At 45.6% G+C, this 20,681-nt stretch overlaps 1 protein-coding gene across 5 annotated transcripts; it reads left to right on the forward strand.

Moving 5' to 3' along the window:
• Positions 1–323: 323 nt before the first annotated feature.
• Positions 324–10,576, forward strand: HRH3 (histamine receptor H3). Of its 5 annotated transcripts, XM_007475615.2 has the most exons (5): positions 324–416; positions 790–1,012; positions 3,408–3,962; positions 6,510–6,676; positions 7,739–10,576. In XM_007475615.2, exons 3-5 carry the CDS (start codon positions 3,722–3,724, stop codon positions 8,618–8,620), a joined length of 1,290 nt encoding a protein of 429 aa, XP_007475677.1. In that variant the 5' UTR covers positions 324–416; positions 790–1,012; positions 3,408–3,721; the 3' UTR covers positions 8,621–10,576. The 5 variants fall into 5 exon arrangements, with proteins under 5 accessions (XP_007475677.1, XP_016284169.1, XP_001368303.1 ...); XM_016428683.2 differs by lacking the exons at positions 324–416; positions 790–1,012 and adding an exon at positions 2,644–2,742; XM_001368266.3 differs by lacking the exons at positions 324–416; positions 790–1,012 and adding an exon at positions 2,668–3,103.
• The last annotated feature ends 10,105 nt before the right edge of the window (positions 10,577–20,681 follow it).

A 20,681-nucleotide genomic window follows, 5' to 3' on the forward strand; every position in this document is an offset into this window, starting at 1 on the left:
CCAGCCACCTATCAACTTTGAAAACTAAATTGACTATCCCAGAGAACCAAAGAACAATTCATATTTCTAAAATAGACCATGAGAGCCTTTAGAAAGCTAGATAATTGCTCACTGTTTCTGGGGCAAATTGTCTCTGCCCTGCCTGATGCCCTTATTCTTAAACTTCCATGCCCTCCAGATGTTCTTCAAGTTTATCCTTCACCCAGCCTTCCATTCTACTCCCCAGCCCTTAGTTCCCAAAACCATTGCCTTCAGTGGTTTCTCAGAACCATACCCTCAAATCAGCCTGGTTACAGTAAAGTCCCTCTGCAGAATCAGATTGTACAGAAGAAGAGTGGGGGAAGGAGAGGAGAAAGAGGAGGTTGGGAGAACAGAAACTAAATTTTCTGGCTTTACAAACACAGAGATCTAATATGGTAAGTGGTAGGGTGGGAGGCTGAATACCAGGTATGTTTGTATTTTCATTTTTCTAGATATCCGTCTGTTGTGTGTGCATAAATCTGTCTCTCTATGCTCCTAAGTGTGCACATGCTTTCTGTATGTCTCTGGTTTGTATATGTGTTCATAGCTCTCTCTATTCCTCCTTCCTTCCTTCTCTCCCTCCTCTTTCCCTCCCTCCCTCCCTCCCTCCCTCTCTCTCTCTCTCTCTCTCTCTCTCTCTCTCTCTCTCTCTCTCTCTCTCTCTCTCTCTCTCTCTCTCTCTCTCTTTTCCTCCTCTTTCTCCCCCCTCTCTCCCTCTCTCCCCTCATAATATCTCACCCTCTCTCCTCCCTCCATATTTTTGTCTAGGTCTGGGTGTGTTTTCTCATGTCTGCACTAGAGACCTGGATCGCTATTACTGTAGAGTTAATCCCGGAGCCTGGGGTTGACTAGCTCACAGTGACCTCACCTGTCCATACTCGGAAAGACCTCGATCTTTCCCTGTGCAATTGCCTCTCCTGCAGCAAGAAACGGGATGTGAGGAGCAGGCATAAGAAATCAAGGAAGCAACGGGGCCTGGCCCTATCTTCGGGTAAGAGAGAGCAGCCAGAGATTTGGGTCGCTACAGAAGCCGCTTATTTGGGCCAGTAGCTGTGTGGGAGGAGTTGGGGGTGGGGAGGGAGGCAAGGTGTCCACCACTCATCTTATAGTCTTCAGGATCAGCAACTCCTTCCTCATACCCAAATTTGGTTTTTCTCTCCAATGGCGAGAGCTGGAGGGAAGTAACCATCCAGAGAATGATAGATTGGTAAAGCTGGAAGCGATCATCTTTCCAATAGCTTGGTCTTATACACAAGGAAACTGAGACCCAGAAGTGACTCTCTTTTCCACTCCAAGGTCATACAATAAGGCAGTGGCTGAGAGGAGCAAGAAGTTCCTCTCCATCCCTGGGCTGTGGAGGAAGTTTTACTCTCCGAGTTGGGAGTGAGGAATGGGCAGGAGTGGGTTTGAGGATTTTGTGGGGCTCAAAGGGCTAGGACTTTTGTAGAAGGAAGCACGAGACGTAGGCAGATGGGATTGTGTTGTCCTGAGTCCACTGGGAGAACTGGAAATGGCTGTGAGGGTATTTGGAGCAGTCAGACCCCCAGGTCCTAGGGCAGTGATCAGCTCATTTTACTCCACTAGTGGTAAGGATACTCAGTGATTCTCCCCTTGAGAAATGTAACATTGAAAAAGTGGAATGCATTAATCTTTCCTATTTTAACATCCCTGATCCCCTTTACTCTTTTACCCCCCTCTTCTCTGCCCCAAAGCCACTAGTGACTCCCTAATACCCCTACCCTGCACCAAAATTAAAGTAGAAAAGGAAAATGAATCCTCTGTTCGCCTTCTCCAACTTCAGATGCAGCTGTTGGAGTCACAGCTGGATCCCATCTGCTGAGTGTATGTGCATGAAATAGGAGACACAGACAGTATTGGAGAGGACAGTAGTGGGGGCTCCTGGGCCTCCTGGGAAGGCTGTCTGTGGAAACAGGTTGTGAAGTGATGGAAGATGGAGAAGAGATGAAGTTGCCCCCCCCTTCACACACACACACACACACACACACACACACACACACAGAGAAAGAGAGAGAGAGAGAGAGACAGAGAGAGAGAGAGAGAGAGAGAGAGAGAGAGAGAGAGAGAGAGAGAGACAGAGAGAGAGACAGAGAGAGAGAGAGAGAGAGAGAGAGAGAGAGAGAGAGAGAGAGAGAGAGAGAGAGAGAGAGAGAGAGAGCTGGTGAAGGGTAGGAGGGAAATAGGAGCTGGGGGAGGAATAGATCCTGACTCGAAGCCTCAGTGGGCTCTCATTCTGAGGCTGTGGTGCTAGTGCGCCTATACCCACGGAACCCTGGACCTGAGAGAGAACTTGAGGAAGAGGCATACATAAAGCCCCCAGGCATTCTCCTACCCAGTACTACTCGAGTTCTGCAAACAGAACCCAGTTGAGTCTTCCAGGGGTCCGGAGTATTGGAAGCCAACTACTGCACTAAATCCAGCTGGAATGTGGGGAGCTGTCCAGGGTCCCAGCCCGCTCTGCTTCTCCCTATTCTCTCTGGCTGGCTCTGCTTATTGGGTGGGGCGAAGAGAGAGAGCCTGGCGGGCGGCGTGCCTGAGCAGCCCGCCTCAGCCAATGAAAGAGGCTGCTGGGACGGACTGGGGGGGTGGGGGTGGGGTGAGCTTGCTGGTCCAGGAGCAGGCTGAGAGCGCACTCTGGCTCTGCGCTCCGCCCGAGCGCACTGGCTGCGGGCAAGGGGAGCGCTCAACCCAATTCCACGACAGGTAGTGAGGGGTGCTCAGCCTGGCACGGGTATCGGAAGTGAGGCGGGTGTTCAGCCTGGTGCACCAGCAGACAGTGAGTGCAGATCAGGTCGGTGCCCCAGAACATTGTAAAAAAGGAGCTCAGACTCGTGCACCTGCAGACAGTAACGGAGAACACAGCACAATGCACCAGCAGACAGTAAGAGGGGCGCTTAGTTCCGTGCACGAGCACTGAGAGGGGCCCCTCAGTTCGGTGCACCAGCAGACAGCAAGGAGAGTGCTAAGCCTCGTGCAGTGGCAGACTGTAAGGGGCGGGGAAGCTCAGCCCTATATACTCGCAGACAATGAGGGGGGGGCCCTCAGCACCGTGCACACGCAGACGGTAAGGAGAGTGCTCAGCTCTATGCACATGCAGACAGTCGAGGGGGCTCTCAGCCTAGTGCAAGGATACGCAGCGAGAGGGTGCTCAGCCTGGTACACAACAGGCTGTGAAGGGTCCTTTCCCATTTGCACTGCCAAATGGTGAGGGGGGAGGGGCGCTTCTCCAGGCTTAGGGACCAGCAGTAAGTGGGGGAGGGGAGGGAGCGTGCAGCTCTGGGTGTACCGCCACTCCCTCCAACCCTGCTCCGGCCACTTGGAGTGCCCGGCACACTCAGGTTCCCTTCCCCCTCCCCATCTCGCCCTAGATTGCTGAGCCTTCCTGACCCTCTCTGGCCCACCTTTGCCAGAGGCTGCGGAGCCAGACGAGGCGGGGCTGCGGACACCCAAGTGGCGGGAGGCGGAGCCGGAGTCTTAGCCCCTTGCAGCCCAAAGAGGGTACAGCATCGCCGAGACACCGCGCCTTGGAGACACCTGTTGCCAGCACCCTCCACCCCATTTGGTCCGCGTGCAGGGGACTGACTCATACTCTAGAGGTGTGTAGGCTCTGATCTTTCGAGGCCTGGCCTCTGTTGGCCCGGTGGGGCTGGGGGTGCATGCGGTGGCGCTCTCTCAGCCTGCCATGGAACGTGCCCTGCCCGACGGGGCCCTCAATGTGTCTTGGGGGCCGAGCGCTGGAGAGGCGGCAGCGCCCGGCTTCTCCGCTGCCTGGACTGTGGTCCTAGCTGTGCTGATGGCGCTGCTGATCGTGGCAACCGTGGTGGGCAACGCGCTAGTCATGTTGGCCTTCGTGGTGGACTCCAGCCTTCGCACACAAAACAACTTCTTCCTCCTCAATTTGGCCATCTCTGATTTCCTAGTAGGTAAAGTACACCCACCCTGGGGGGAGGGGGTAACTGACCCAAGGGCTGGGGCTGAAGACCCCAGAGAATGTGGGCATCTTTGGGCTGGGGCTGTTGGTGGGAAAGGTGTGAGACAGTGGATGCAGGGCTTGAGCTATGAGGAGGGGAATCTTGGACCCTGGTGCAAGAAGGTTAGGGGCAGCATTAAAGCTAGGGCCTCCTGGGAGAGGGGCTGCCATCGGTAGGGCTAGAAGACCACAGGGAGCAAAGGACATCGGGCAGCAGAAGAGAGGAGACCAACGATAGCTAGGGTCCCTGAGGTAAGTCTCATCAAGTCTTCCTGAAGCCCTCTGCGCGGAGTCTGGTGCCTTGCCTAGGTGAAGTTGAGTAGGACACTGGCAAGAGGAGATCGGCGGGTCTGGGAATTTGGGACAGAAGGGCCTGGATGGAAAGAAACAGGCAGAGGTGTTTCCCGTGCTAGTTGGTTCCACTTCTTTCCTACTGAGAGAAAAGGCGAGAAAACTTAGAGAAATCTAGGAATCAGAAACAGCAGACTTGGTGGGGGAGGGGAGTGGAGGAACGACTTAGTGCCCCTTCCACCCCGGGAAGTAGAGGAATTGGGGCTGCCAAACTGTGCCTTGCTTCCCAGGACATGGGACGTCTTCCCCAGGATCGCCTCCATTTCTACTGCCCTTTTCTTGGGCATTACACTATGTGAGCGTGCTTGTCGCTGGAAAAAATATCACCGGCCTTTGCTTTTGAACGGGGGGAGGGGAAGCGGGGCAGATAGCTGCTTCTTCTCCCACCCTTCCCACTCCATGAAGCCGCCAGGCAGTCGGGGAGCAGGGCTGAGAGAACCTTACAGACACTCGTCTGCTCCTACCGAGGGGGGAATGGTGGGGAGGGGAAGGCATGGAGCTCCTAGGCTGGAGAGGCAAGGACCTCCGGGGACCCAAAGCGGGGAGAATACAGTAACAAGTTGTGTAACGTTTGACATTTCAATAGGCTCAGAAAGGGCTTCATCATGCGATCCTCAAAACCCTTACGAAGTACGAAGTAGGTAGGACACATTATCACCCCCGATTACAGAAGAGGAATCTGAAACTTGGGGAAAAAATGAAGTGACTTGCCCAAGGTCACCCAATTAGTAAGTGAATGAACAGGCATTAGAACTCAGGTCTCCAGAGTCCAAATCAAATGGTTTTTTCCACAATGTGACAGTCATTAACGGGGGCAGATGCTTTCTTTGTCTACGTGTATTAGAACAGAACGAGGTACTATTCTTGATGATTGGTCTGATTGGGTGATATGCCGAGACTCAGAAGAGAAGAGGAAATCAATGAGAACTTTCCAAAGTAATAAGAGAAACCGGAGAGGGGGATACTTCCTAAAGCAGGAGGGGGGGGGGGGGATGGAGGTGCCTCTCTGCAAAGGGTGAGAAAGAAATGTTGGTGACTGGCTGACAGAGGAGACAGATCTCCTCCCCCTGGCTGTTCATGGAGACAATGGATTTGGGGAGAAACTCCAGCTGGTGTGGGAGTCTGAGAAGCTTGAGTCTGTTGCTCCTCCTGGCTGAAAGGGAGGAGCTTTCAGGGATGCATGCCGGGGATCTGGGCTGAGAGCCCCACTTGCCAGAGAGGACCTGAACGCACCTGCACGGGCACCTGGTGTGGGCTCTAGATTTCCACCTATTGCCCTAGGACAGAGGCAAGCAGGAAAGGGATGAACTGAAGTGGTGGCTGGATGCCAGAGGTGAGGTAAGGGCTTATAGATTCTCTGCTTCCTGGGATGCACTGTGCTTCCCATGCTTCCCATGGATGCAGTAAGGGGTGGTCATTTTATCCTTTAATTTCCTCTGAGAGAGAAAAGAGAGCCCAAAAAGAAATTGTCCCCCTCCTTCCCTTTGTCCTTTCTTCAACCTCCAGCCAATCCCTAGGACCTGGAAGCCCTGAGCTATCAGTATTGTAAGGCAGCATCTACTTCAGCTCTTCAAGGCCTGAAGCTTCAGCCCCTCCCCCAGCAGAGGGCAACAGCCATTTATCAAACAATCTGGGTCTCTAGTTTGTTGTGATTTGGAATTTCCTTTCTGGCTTGTTTAGCCACTAGATAACTGACTCAAGCCTTGTTCCCCCAGCCATCCTAGAGCTGAGTCTTTAATTCAGAAGCCTTTCCAGAGACATTAGTATAAAAATAAACAAGAAACGGAGTACCAGGCTGAAGAAATGCTGGGGACCTTGTGGCTGCCCGATGGGCACAATTAGAAATCACATTTTTATAGCATTTAAGATTTGCAAAACATTTCCTCCTGCAAGCACTCTGTGAAATATGGGAGGGCAGGGTGGGGAATCCCCATTTTACTTGAAATCGGTTAAATCATTTGCCCATGGTCAGACAGTCAATATGTGTCATAACTAAGATTCAAACCCAAACCTTTTGACTCCAGTGTTCCTTGCTCTTTTCAGCAGAATTCTTTGACCTGACCTTACTTTTGCACCTTGTCTTCTTCCTTTCCCCTCAGTTCTCCCTGGCTCTCAGGCCTTTTCCAAACTTTATATCCTTTCTTTCCAGGAGCCTTTTGCATCCCCTTGTATGTGCCCTATGTGCTGACTGGCAAGTGGACCTTTGGAAGGAGTTTTTGCAAGTTGTGGCTGGTGGTTGACTATCTGCTCTGCACCTCTTCAGTCTTCAACATTGTGTTGATCAGTTATGACCGGTTTCTTTCTGTTACCAGGGCGGTGAGTTTCTAGGGTTAAACTGTTTGGAAGGAAGAGATGGGAGAGTGCCTCATTGTATCACTTCACAAGAGATTATAGAGAAAACCCAGACAGGCATGTGCCTCACCATGGCCCAAGCAACCCCTAGGGTTCAAAGACCTAAGGAAAGAATTGGGGAGCCCCACTCAACCAAGCAATAGAAATTATAACATGATGCCAAAGAAAGAGCATTGATTCTGGAATTCTGGAATCAGAGGACCTTCGGCATATCACCTAACCTCTGGGGATGGAGCCTCCATTTCCTCATATGTGAAGTGAGGGCATTAGACTAGATAGCTTCTTGGCATCCCTTACAGCTCTAGACCTATTGCCCTGTGATGTTTTACAATAAAGGAAGAAACACTTAAAAAAACCCTTTTAACTTGAGAAGGAAGAGGAATAAATATTTAAAGAAATGCCCCCTGAGAGTTGGGGATCCAATTCAATTCAACATTTATTTACTGCCTATTGTTTGCTCATATGGAGCTGGCCCTCCTCTCCCACCCAGTTGAATTCCTTTAAACCAAATTCAAATATCACCTTTTCTATGACCTTTCCGATTTCACATAGCACTTTACTTACACTTCTCTTAGTCATTTCTGTGTTATTGTTATCTGTGCATAATGTCCTAGATCCCCTACTGAATTATAAGCAATATGTTCTAAACCTTGTATTTTCCCCAGAGCCATGACCACAGCTTGTTGAACTGAGTGGGAGAAGCTACCAATTTCCTCTCTCTAGCACCCAAGGCTGGGGCTGGATCATTCCAAAGTAACTCTACCCTTTTCTAAATTATTTAAAATGAAGGAGAAAAAGTGAGAGAATGAAAACAGTAGGGATTTAGGAGATAAAAGAACTCATTCTAGTCCTGACTGTCACTCTGTGAAATCCACTCTTCCTCTTTGGATCTCAGTTGCCCCAGGTGTAAAAAAAATTGAGGGTTCTAACATTCTATGGCTTTCACTCTTTGAAAATAAAACAAGGAACTGGTATTGTTTTAGGGGTGATAGCCCAGCAGAAATGGCTTTTATTTTCTCTCCCCAGGTTGCATATCGTGCTCAGCAAGGCAATACTAGACAGGCAGTGCAGAAGATGGTATTGGTTTGGGTGCTGGCCTTCCTACTCTATGGACCCGCCATCTTGAGCTGGGAGTACCTCTCTGGTGAAAGCATCATCCCAGAGGGTGAGTGTTATGCTGAGTTTTTCTACAACTGGTACTTCCTCATCACAGCCTCCACACTGGAGTTCTTCACACCCTTCCTCAGTGTGACCTTCTTCAACTTGAGCATCTATCTGAACATCCAGAAACGAACCCGAGACCGGCTGGACGTGGGCCGGGAGGAGCCTGGGAGGCTCTTCAACCATGAGTCAGAAACAAATCCCAAGTTTTCCCTGAAGTGCTGGGAGTGGGAGCAGAAGATGCCTCGGGAGACCTTGAACCTTCACAAGTATGAGGCACACCCTGCAGACAAGCCAGATGGTGCCCGGGACTCACCCACTTCCAGCTCCAACAGTTCCACCCATGCTCCTGAAAAGCCAAGGTCTTTGAAAAGGAGCTACAAGCCCTCCGCATCCACCTCATCCCTGGAGAAGAGGATGAAGATGATGTCGCAGAGCATCACCCAACGTTTCCGGTTGTCCAGGGACAAGAAAGTGGCCAAGTCTCTGGCAGTGATCGTGAGCATCTTTGGTTTGTGCTGGGCGCCCTACACCCTCCTAATGATCATTCGGGCCGCCTGCCACGGCCGCTGCATTCCTGATTATTGGTATGAGACATCATTCTGGCTGCTCTGGGTCAACTCTGCAGTGAACCCCATCCTTTATCCCCTGTGTCACTATAGCTTCCGTAGAGCCTTCATGAAACTTCTCTGCCCCAAGAAATTAAAAATCCAGCCCCACAATTCACTGGAGCATGGCTGGAAATGATTAAAAGCTGGGGGGAAAGTGGGGAAAAATAGGGAGTGGTAATGCTACCAGCACAGGAGTAAGGGGTCCTAGGTAAGGGGTCCTACCATTTGTAGCTGGTTAGCCCTTGCAGAGGTCAGGAGAGATGGACTACTTTCTTGTGGGGTACGGGCAGGCTGCCATTATGATTCCTTCAGCAGCTGTTTAATGCTGCATCCCCCAAGTCTCTGTGGGGTGGCGTGGCTTTTTTTTTGCATGCCCCATTTTGGTCCATCAAAGGTTGCCCTTTGAGTTTGGTGCGAGCCATAAAGGCTTCACACTGTCGGGAGCTGGCCCACAGGTTCTTATAGTCGGAGCTTAAAACAGCTGCTCCCACAAGGACAAAATAAGAGATGGAGATGGCCGGGGTTATTCTAGTCCAGATACTCTGGGTCTCATTGGTGTTGTTAAGCTGTCTCTCTCTTTTTAAGGTTTATCAGGTTGTTTTTTAAAAGTGCTATGTGTGTGTTTTCATGATCAAACATTCTGCTCTCCCCTAGACTTCCTTTCTAACAGCCAGCCAGCCCCTGCTGTGCTGGTCTTCCTCTTTCTATATGCTGCCACCATAGGCACTAGCTTTAGCCTAGCTCTATAGACTCCTCCCTCTTGCTCTCTCCATTCGGGAGATTCTTAAGAAAGCAGTTCATGGCAAGTGACCTAAAAGAATCCTCAGTCTATTGCTTCTGCTGTATTTTTCATTCTGGGTATTTTAGGAAAAATCAAAAATATATGTGAAATTCAACCTTCTTTCACTTTTTAATGAAGGATAACAAAAAAAATCAAAGGAACTCAGTGCTCATGAAGCCTGCTAGATTGGCAGGCATGGACTCCCACGTCCTCTTTTCTCTGTGCTGTTGACATTGTCGGAGCTGTGGCAGCTTGATCTACTTCTACCCCATCCCACCCATGAGCCACAGGTCTCTTCTAGAGAAACTAGACCCTCTAAGAGCAATAAGACATTCTAGAGGACTAGAGATTCTCAGAAGAACTAGAGAGGATTTGAGGAATGTTCTGACTCCATTGGCTGCCCAGTCATTGGAGTCCATTGCAGTCCAATGGAAGCCAATCAGGCCTCAGCTGTAAAGGCTGCATTTCTTGTGTTCTGGGCACTGTGGCTGACAGAAGCAATAGGACTCGTGACATCACTCCATCTCACGGAGACCACTGGATGGCTCTGACTTCTTTTTCATAGTTCAGTCCCAAATTAAGACGGGATATGGGAGCGAATTTGAGGTGTGGCTTTTTATGATGATTTAATTGCACCAGATTTCAATGAGACTGAGCATCAATCAATCCATCAGCAAACAATGACTGCTTGTCGCAATGGAGGAGGTCAAGAAGTACAAGATATCATCCCTGTGCTCAAGGAATTTGTAGTCTGGAAAGAATTTGCAGTCTAGGGAGAAAAGGCATGAAATAATCAACACACACAGTGGTGACAGTGAAGGGCACCCGAGAAAACTGCCACAATTTCTTGGAGAACAAAACAAAACAAAAAAAATGGTTTGGGTGAGCATCATTAACTTAGTTTCCCCTGTGTGGAAGGACTTCCAGACTGAGCACGGCAAACATTTGACAAGTCCTTACGGAGGTCGCTGTGTACTTTTCAGTGTGAAGGGTCTGACCCAGCAGGGGAAAGAGATGTGGTACCTTCCTCACTGGAAGCTTCACTGTCTAGTCGGGAAGATGAGATCATTAGAGAACCAAAGGATGGTTAGAGAACAAGACAGAACAAAACATGATCAAACTTAAGCGATGTGCAATTTGTAGGAAGCAGGACATATCTCATACAAAAAAAAAAAAACATAGCATGCCCTTTGATTCATCCTCGCATGTGCCTAACTCAGTTATTTTGCATGTTCCTGCTTCTGGCAATGCTTCTGCTGCTGCTACTACTGCCAAACTATGAAATGACAATAAAGTGTATTTTTTCATTCACTCAAGCTTTTTTGGTGTTCAGTGGAAGGTCACCAGATCTCTGTACCTGGTATGTGGCCTCTTTCCCCAGGGTCCAAAGCCCATTCTCTTGGTGGTAATGCATGGGGTCTGAGTTTTAAGCCTGGTTCTGTCCCCTCCTGTGTTATATGCCTTTGGATAACTGACCATCTCTCTGGAATGGTTTTCCTCTATATTTGGGAGGGTGTGTGGAGAGGGGGACAGGAAAAAGAGAACACTTTGAACCACACACCAACATATAAGGATAAGCACTTTGTGAATGTTCCCTCAGATTTAGCTATAGTTGCAAAAACAGAGCTAGGACACATTTCTTTAGGTTTGCTGTATTGCATCCCAGCGGATGTAGAACCCACCTCTGAGTCAGGAAGACCTGCCTCTGACAAATGTTGTAGGTGTAACTCTGGGCAAGTCGCTTTAACCTCTTAGTGCCTCTAAACAACTCTAAAACGACAAGTTACAGATCAGTTGCTAAATTGCATTAATAGAGAGAGTTCTACATGCCAATGAAATCACATATTGCAATATGATATGGATGGTTTCTTTTAGTCCAAGATTAGGCGCTGAGGGAGAGATCTGTTGGAATATTTAAACCAGCCCTGAAGAGCAGCACTCGGAGTTACCAGCCTATACCCATCATCAACAGCCTTCTCAACCCCAAACCCCCAACAATGAGAATATTATTCATTCATACACTTAGGTATTTACTTGTGCCTATGATGTGCAAAGCAGAGTGCTGCATGCTAGAGTGGGGGACAAGAGAAGAAAATGGATTTCTTTCACTCAAGGAAAGTCTAGTTCCCTATAGTCTACTTAAAACCGACACATAAAAAGAGGTACATATCCTCTTAGGGAACATTGTTGTCATTCAGTCATGCCCGATTCTTTGTGACCCCACTGGAGTTTTCTGGACAAAGATACTGGAGTGGTTTGCCATTTCTTTCTTCAACTCGTTTTACAGGTGAGGAAACAGAGGCAAACAGGGTTCAGTGGTTTGCCTAGTAAACCAGGTAGTGCAGCTAGTAAGTGTCTAGAACAAATTTGAACTGGGGGAAAAGTCTTCCTGACTCCAGGCCTGGAGTTCTATCCATTGCACCACCTAGCTGCCCCCAGGGAGTATTAATTATTGTATTACACATTTCCATTATGGTCTACAGAACAAGAGGCAACAGTCCTGCTGTTCTCAGTCTGGATAAGATTACATATAGAGCATCATGTCCAATTCTGACCACTACATTTTAGAAAAGATATTGACAGACTGGAATGCACTCAGCGGAGGGCAATCAGGACAAAGAGATGATTGGAAATGATATCATGTCAAGACTAGTTGAAGGCACTAGAAATATTTTTCCTGGAGGAGAGTGGGCTTAGTGGAGGAAATGATATCTCTCTTCAACTATTTTTGATGAGCAAAAGAAAGACTGGATTTGTTCTATTTTCTTCCAATGGACAGAATTTGGATCAATCAGTGGAAGCCATATTAGAACAATGTAAAAAAAAACTTAGTAAAGATTAGAGTTATCCCAAAGCAGGATGAGCTGTCCCTGAAGGTCTACGTGCAGAGGTTGGATAACCACCTGTCAGGGATGTCGTAGATGGGTCTCTACTCGGGTCCAGGGGGGATTAGATGATTTCTTAGATCCCTTCCAGCTGAGGGTCCTTGATTCTAAGTACTAAATTAATGAAATTAACTCTAGGAGGTTGGAGAGAAGAGAGATCACTATTTAGATTAGATTTGCTGAGGAAAGAGAGCAGGTGGGTCTTTAGCTGGCCTTTGAAAGAAGAATAGGACCTAAAGAGAGCAGCCTTAAAACGCCTATAAGTCTTTATCCCAACTTCCTCTTGCAATAAGGTGACAAATGCCCTACATCAAAGCTGGGTATCTTTGCCCCTGGTGTACGAGGTACTCCTGAGGGATTGGGTTTGTCTTTCCTAATACTTTTGGCTCAAACCACAATGTTTATGTGTTCTCCTCGATAGTAATCTCCAGTTACAGTCAGTATAGATCATATAAGATTAGTCAAATTAGTGATCATCATCCCAGTATTAATGTGATGATTTAACATTGATTGGATTTTACAAAAGGATACTTAATGAGAAGATATAGCAAGAACAGAAATGACAAAGCATTTCTCCAGACTAGGGGCATAGTCTTCCCTATATGGCTTCAGTCCTTAGGAAAAGTGGACTCCAATCACTTACTACAAAGAATTCTCCCTACCAAGTTCACCTCTGAATGTAACTGGTAATTGCAGAACAGGTACATACTACTAAATGTTTAACAACAAGCTCTCCAATGTACCACACTTTTACATTTAATCTGCATTATTAATATTTTAATTAATATTTTCCCATCACTTTCTAAAATGTAGGCAACCAACAAAATAATGAATCAAACTCCAACTTGTAATTTGCAGTAGTATGTAGTGAGTAAATGCCACCCTAAATTTTAACAATTGCCCCTAACTAGCTCCAGAACACCCCTGAAGACACCCCAGAAATCTGCCGTAGGTCATTCCTCACTGGGCATGCAAGCAAACTCTGGTATGGTCTCCAGAGTTTGAACTTCTGGTGCCTTGAATTTTAGACCTTTCAAAGCTCACAAGGTCCTCATCTATTCCATCTCCAATATTTTTTTACCTAAAGAACAAATTCAAAGAAGAATAATATCCATGACCAGGTGTCTTCTCTGGTATAGTGATTTGCAACAGGAAGTCCCTGCTATTCTCACCCCACCTTGAGGCTTATTGTAATTACTGCTTTGACCACCATTAGGAAAGAGAGACCTCAAGCTGAGCATATTCTCATTTCCAGCTCAGCAGCCAATCAAAAATCCCTTGTCTTTGCCTTGAGGTAGGTTGGAGAGGAATCCACCTGTGCATGCTCCAAAGCCCATGTGGAGAATTGCCCACCAGAGAGAGTACACTGCACATGCTGGCAAAGACTGAGTTTTCCTTGACCAGTCCTCTTTATATTGATATAAAGGTAAATGGGGACAAAAGAAGAGCAAAAGAAGAACAAAGGCTTGGAAGGTCAAATAAGCCTGAAGAGAGTGAGAAGGACATATTGATTAGATTGAAGGACTGATGAATCAATTATTTTTCACCATTTCTCGCTCCCTATTCCATTGGGATATACCTGCTCCTTAAGCTGATATACAGAGATTTATTTTCAAAGCTCCTATGTGCACTCAGAAGAGAGATTAGCATTTTTTTAAAATCAAACAACAAGAACTCATCTGCTTGGTCCCCAGGTAGATAGAACTCAGAGTAATTTGTAGAAATCACTAAGGCAGATTTTAGCTTATTCTAAAGGAACATTTTCTAATAAATAAAATGGAATGGACTGCTTTCAGGTGGTAATGGGTTTCACTTCAATGGAAGGCTTCAAGATACCCCTGAATAATTACCTGTGAGGGAAGTCATACAAAGTTTTCTTGTTTGGATTGGGTCCCACTGATCCAGGTACACTAACTTGGACTAGATGTCCTCTGAGGATCTGTGATTCTTTAAGTAATGAATGTCCATAAGGGTGTGAATCAGACAGGGGTGTGGGAACAGATGGTGAGAGTCTGTGCAAAGAAAATGAACAAGGAGGAAAAAGAAGGAAGAGAATTAGGGATGGAAGGATAGAGTTGGACTCAATGATGGTTTTGGGTAGTCCTCAGGGATATATAAGTGGGGGCAGCTGGGTGGGTTAGTGGTAGAGAGTCAAGCCTGGTGAAAGGAGGTCCTGGGTTCAAATTTGGCCTCAGACACTTCCTAGTTGTGTGACCACAGGCAAATCACTTAACTCACACTGCCTAGCCCTTAAAATTCTTCTGCTTTAGACAATTGATTCTAAGGCAAAAGATAAGGATTTTTTTTTAAGTAACCTATAAGCCTAGTTCATGGGAGCAACCAAAAATAGGTCTCTAAATTTTCTAATCAGCTTTCTGTTGAACCATACCCATAGGTCTACCATCCCTTATTTCATCCTGGACTCAAGATATATTAAGAATCAAAGTTATGAAGCATTCCTTCTAAATAGTGGCACACTTCCCATGCAACTTTGATAGACACCATCTCACCTCAAGGATGGGAGAAATGTTAGTGTTGGGGTCAGACCTTTCTTTCACACAAAGCTTTATGCTAGAAGTTTGGGGTGTGGGGGTGTCTGGAAGCCCTTGAATTGGCCATATCCCAAAGTCCTGACCTTCTTTACCCAGGCAGTCAGTTTGTTAGATGGCAGGTGGGAAGTAGGAGAGTAGACTTCTTCTAACAATCCTTAATCAATCGTATGTCTCCACTCCCTCCACTGGGCCACCAAATATCTATAAATTGGAGGATAAGAGTGAACACTTTTAAGCAATTTAGCCTTCAACTTGAAAACTACTGTTCTCCTCAATTCCTAAGTGGGAGAAGGAGGAGAGAGAAAGAAAAGAAATATAAAATCTCTAAACTAAATTCTCTGGCAAACACTGCAGAGGGATGACTTTCTTGTTTTCTCCTTGAGAGAAAAACATTCCCTCCCCCTAGCTAATGCTTCTCCAGGGAAGCAGACAAAGGAAACCGGGCAGTGTTTCTGGAAGAGCCTGGAGTCAGGGTCTTGGACTGTGTAGGCAGAGGGGAATGTGTATTCAGTCCTTTGTTCAAAAGGGACTCAGGGACTGGACACCACACAGATATGCATCATTTTCACAATCCCAAGTTCATAACATTATACCTCTTTTAAAATAACGTGTTAGAGATTGATTTGCTTGATTTGTTTTCTTTCAGAGAATCAGAGAAAAGGTCATCCATAGGGACTGGTGGGGGTTGGAAGTCAATTGTGCATCGGGCTTTCTACACAATAGGAGAGTAATAAACATTTATTGAATTGAACAGAATAAAGGAAGACAATTCCAAAGGCAGAAGGTGCCTTACACAAGGATGATGCAATTGACCCAGCATCAGCAGAACATCGGCTCTGAACGAAATTGGGCCACACTAATCCCTCCCCACTGAGTCTCATTGTGATCAACGAGATACAGTTGGGAGATAGTTTGCTGGATGTTGGAGTCAGGGGCTGCTGAAGTTAGGGGTCCGTCTGTGGCTGGATTTGGGGATCAGTCTGTGGCCAGGGTGACTGGGTAAGTCTGTGACTGGGTATGTAGATGGAGTATGTATTATACGAATAGAAACTGGACCTGTGAATTGGATATAGGGAGCTCCTGATGTAGAAACCTTCTATCCATACAGATCAGCATCTTCTCTCTATATTGTCTTAAAGAGTCATCTGGAGCAGGCTTGAGACCTTAGGCAGCCAAGAGTCCCACAGCCTCGATGGATCTGGCTTTGACCCGGAGCCTTTTTGGTTCCAGTCTGGTTCCCTAGCGACCATACTGTACTGCTTCTCACAATGGATAATACATACATGTGATGTGATACTTGTGCATGTTTTACACATGTAGAACTTATGTCATATCTGTGTGTTAAATTGTATGACTTTCAAGAACTGTAAGCAATGTAAATGTTGAAAAAATGTTGATAAATTAAAATCTGGCACAGTCAGGGAAAGATTCTTGGTAGAGCTGGGGATCAAGCTGGGAACTTGAAAATGTTACATAGCAAGAGAGCCAGATAGCCTAGTGGATAGAGTGCCAAGTTCAGAGTCAGGAGGATCTGGGTTCCACCCCAGCCTCAGACATTTCCTAGCTAGACATTTGGCCACAATTGCCTAACCCTTCCCACTCTTATGTCTTAGAATCAATATATATTATAGGAGATAAGATAAATATTACTAATTCTAGAGAGGAATTTAAATTTAAAAAGTGACATGGGCCCACTATGTGTGGAGACATTGAAGAGATGACTCTAATGGGTTCTGTATATCCAAAACTATAACCCTGGGGTCCCTCCAAGCTAGATGTCTGTCAGCCTGGGACCTAGGAACCATTTGTACGAGAGCCTGATAATCTTCTAATGTCATCTCATCATGTAAGACCATGCCCCAAACATCCTAGTTTACTATTCCTACTAATGGCGCGTTCAGTATCTCCCACTCTCAGATGGATCCAAAGCCTGTTTGCATTTTCAGATAATGAGTTTTCTGTGCCAGATGGAATCCCAGAGCCTCGCCATGGTGTTTTTGGAAAACAATGAGAGAGAGCAAGACAACTACCATGGACAGGTCATTAAAAGTCAAAACTTGGGAGTTGTGGCCACAACAGCCAGCATTTATAAAGCATTTTACAAATATTAGCTCATTGTATTCTCACAATTTCCCAGAGAGATAAATGCTATTATTATCCTCATTTTGCGTATGGGGAAACGGAGAGTTGTAGAGGTTAGTAACTTATTTAGGGTCCCACAGATGATAAACGTATGAGACTAGATTTGAACTCAGTTCTGACTCCAGATTCAGTGCCACCTAAATGCCTCTAGAGATGTTTTGGTCTCCCTCGTCTCTACTTAATCTGGGTATTTGAGGCTGAATTTCTCTGTGCAGCCTCGGTGCTGCCTTCTCCACCCTACCCCCTGGGGCTAGCCTCTGTTCAAAGCAGATTGTTGAATCCCTGGAGGCTAATTTGAGTCATTTTTCTTGGGAAGATCCCCAAATTCCCAGGGAACAGATCCTGAGGGCTTTTGAGAAGGAGGCCTTGCCCCTGGCTCTGTCTCTGCTCCAGAGGATGAATTTCTTCTTGGAGCATGGAGGGATGCAGCAGCTCCCTTCTTCTGTGGTGGGGATTGTGGGGGGATGGTTCTGGAACGCTGCCTTCCTAATTGCTGGCAATCAGAGCCCTCGTTTACAAGGGAGCTTTGCTCCTCTTCAGCTCCTTTTCTAGTCTTGGTGCTGTATCTGTTTGGGCATCATCGGCTATTACCTAAATTGGCCCATTGTTCCCAGAGAATCGGGTAGACTGGGGAAGAAGGGACAGGGGCAGAGGAGCTGAGCCAGAGGGAAGAGAAAGCTTTTGTTCAATTCCACGTGCTCTCCTTCCGGTGGTTTTGAGTGTCCTCACCCAAGCACCACAGAAACCTCCAACTTATCATTAGATTGATCTTTGGAGAGCCCCAACCCCGGCTCATTTCCTTCCAGGAAAGTGTCTCTTGATAAGGTGAGCAGAGAAAGTTCTCTGATAGAGGCCAAGCCTGGTCTCACTGGGTTTCATCTAGAACTGGGAATAATGGTGGAAGGAGGGCAGAGAGAGAGAGAGAGAGAGAGAGAGAGAGAGAGAGAGAGAGAGAGAGAGAGAGAGAGAGAGAGAGAGAGAGAGAGAGAGAGAGAGAGAGAGAGATGGTACCATTGTCCTTTATAGGCGGCTGAGTAGAACCCAAGTTCAACTCTTGCTACCTTGGCTTCTGAGAATTATGGTTATGTAATTCTTGGCAAGTCCATGGACTTCTCCCTACCCTTGGTTTCCTTCAAGTAGAACAGTTGTTTTGCACATCAAATGAGATAACATGGGTAGCAATTTTCCAACCTTATTATATAAACGGTATTTAATATTTCTTTTGTTGTTTGTTTTTTTAGTCATTTTTTTCAGTTGTGCCTGACTCTTACTGGTCCCATTTGGGATTTTTTTAATTGACAAATTTTATTTAATTAATTAATTTAGAATATTTTTCCATGGTTACATGATTCATGTTCTTTCCCTCACCTCCTCCCCCTGGAGCCAACAAGCAATTCTACTGAGTTTTACTTGTATCACTGATCAAGACCTTTTTCCATATTATTAATATTTGTGTTAGGATGATCACTTAGAGTCTACATTCCATTTGGGATTTCTTGACAAAGACATTGGAGTGGTTTGCCATTTTCCTTCTCCAGTTCATTTGAGAAATAAGGAAACTGAGGCAAACAGGAAGAGGTGACTTGCTTAGATCTGGTCATATAGCTAAGTAAGAGTCTGAGGTCAGATGTGAACTCTGGAAGATGAATCTTCATGACTCCAGGCCTGGCACTCTAGCTATTGCACCACCCAGTTGCATTATTGGTATTTTCGTAGCAGTTTCCAAAGCACCTACAAATTGTTTTAAGTCTTTCTCTTTTTATTCCTCTTTCTTTCCAATGAGAAAACCTTTTTTTGGATGTTTTTGAGTAGGGTGAAGTGGAGTTGATATTCAAATATGTGATTTTATCAGCATAGATAATTCCCAGTGTGGAAATGCTCTCCATAGATGCAAATGAACAACTCTTTTGCAATTTATAATCTGAGAGAGCTGTCTGAAGCACTAAAAAGTTAAGTGACTTACTTGCCCACATTCACACATCTAGATATGACAAAGGCAAGACTTTCTGACTCCAAACAAACTCAACCTTCTAATTGTGTTCGAGACAATGTGTATAAAGGTCTATATGAAGATCCATTTAACACTAATATTATTACTCTTCCCCTCTCCATCAGGGCATGTGTTGGGGCATAAGAATGAGAGTGACAAAGTGGTTGCAAGGAGGTGACTCTAGGATAGTTCTTACCCAAATCACAAGGCTTCCTTTGCTGCCAATACCAGTTCCAAATGAATATCATTATTAGGATTATCCCAGAGTTGCTCATTGATTCTGGGGCAGAGGAAGGTCAAAGTAGGATTTTGTGTGTGAAAACTTCCACTGGAAACTCCAGATTCCTGGCTCCCTTAGGATCTGAGATCATGAAGATAGGATCCTGGGATCAGAAAATTTTGAAATGGAAGGAACTTGAATAGTCATCTAGCCCAACTTCCTTATTTTTATAGAAGAGAAGATTAAGGTAAAAAAGGAGGAAGTGGTATGTTCCTGGTCAGGCAGGTAGTAAATGGTGAAGGAAAGATTTAAATCCATGTCCTTTAATTCTACCTCCAGTGCTCTTTTCATGACCCCATGTTGCCTGTCACATCCTCTGTGACACTTCTATGGAGATGCTGCTTGTTCTCAATGGAGGTTAACTGTCTTGACAGAAAAGAATTCATATTAAGTGTTTGTTGAATTAAATTAAGATGAAGATGTGGCAGCAATACAAAACTTTTAACCCTGGTTCCATACCCAAAACATTATAAGCACTAAGATTTTCTACTCCGAGTTATTTTCCCAAATCCCAGGAGAAGAACTTTTCCATCTTTGTGTGATATTCCAGAGAAGTATGAGAATGTGAGAAAGGAATTATTCTTGAAAAGAAGAGAAAAACAGATAGAGAGACAGACAGACAGATAGATCTGTAAATATATGTATGGCACGATAGATCGATAGATAGACAGTTAGATAGATAGATAGATAGATAGATAGATAGATAGATAGATAATAAAGACAGAAATAGAGAAGGAAAAGAAGGAAGGGAGAGGAGGTAAAGTTACTTGTAAATTCAAGAAAATTCATTTTAAATTTAAGTTGGAGGGCGGAGAACATACTCTGAACTGTGCTGGGTTTTTTTTTTTCCTTGAAAATGCATTTATTTGAGCCCAACAGCTCTTTAATTTCAAAATTGCAATATGACAAACTTGACAGTATTGTATAATCCCTTCTGGGGCTTGAAAAAACCCCGTCAAATTCTGATCTGAAGTTGAGGTTTAAAAATAAATGACTGTTAACAGGACTGTCTGGTTTTTTCCTCCTAGATTCTGACATTCTTGTTCAAGGTCTGATTTTCCCTGGGGCCCTTGTTGTTCCTGGGCATCTACAGTGGCCACTCTAGGGTAGGACTCACCTTCCACTTTGCAGAAGGATTCTTGCATCCTAAAGGAACTGAGGGATATGGCTTACAGAATACTAACTAAACTGAGGTTGATGCAGAAAAAGATTGAGTTCCTAATACACTTTAAAAAATATAATCCTCCTCCTTTTCTGCACTGTACTCTAGCTGTGTGAGTCCCTTTCAAGCTTCCTCAGGAAAGAAATCAGGAGAAAAGAACTAGACATGCAGAGAGGAGATCCTGGTTAAAAATCCCTGCTTCGATACTAACCTACATAACTTTGGTCAAATCATTTATATAATGGAAATAATAATTGTGCTACCCACCTCTCAGTGTTGGTGTGAGGAAAGTATTGTATGCATTGTTATAATTATCAATAATAATACCAATCTGTATCCCTCACTGCTTAAGCATAAGTCCCAACACATAAATGGTGCACAAGGAAATGTTTGTTAAATAAATAA

The sequence above is a fragment of the Monodelphis domestica genome, chromosome 1 (genome assembly GCF_027887165.1).
Source record: "Monodelphis domestica isolate mMonDom1 chromosome 1, mMonDom1.pri, whole genome shotgun sequence".
Lineage (NCBI taxonomy): Eukaryota > Metazoa > Chordata > Mammalia > Didelphimorphia > Didelphidae > Monodelphis > Monodelphis domestica.

Coding starts and splice junctions, on each gene's coding strand:
- HRH3 (XM_007475615.2), top strand. CDS start 3,722: ATGGAACGTGCCCTGCCCGACGGGGCCCTCAATGTGTCTTGGGGGCCG. Junction 3,963..6,509: donor CATCTCTGATTTCCTAGTAG/GTAAAGTACACC, acceptor CTTTCTTTCCAG/GAGCCTTTTGCATCCCCTTG. Junction 6,677..7,738: donor TTCTTTCTGTTACCAGGGCG/GTGAGTTTCTAG, acceptor TTCTCTCCCCAG/GTTGCATATCGTGCTCAGCA.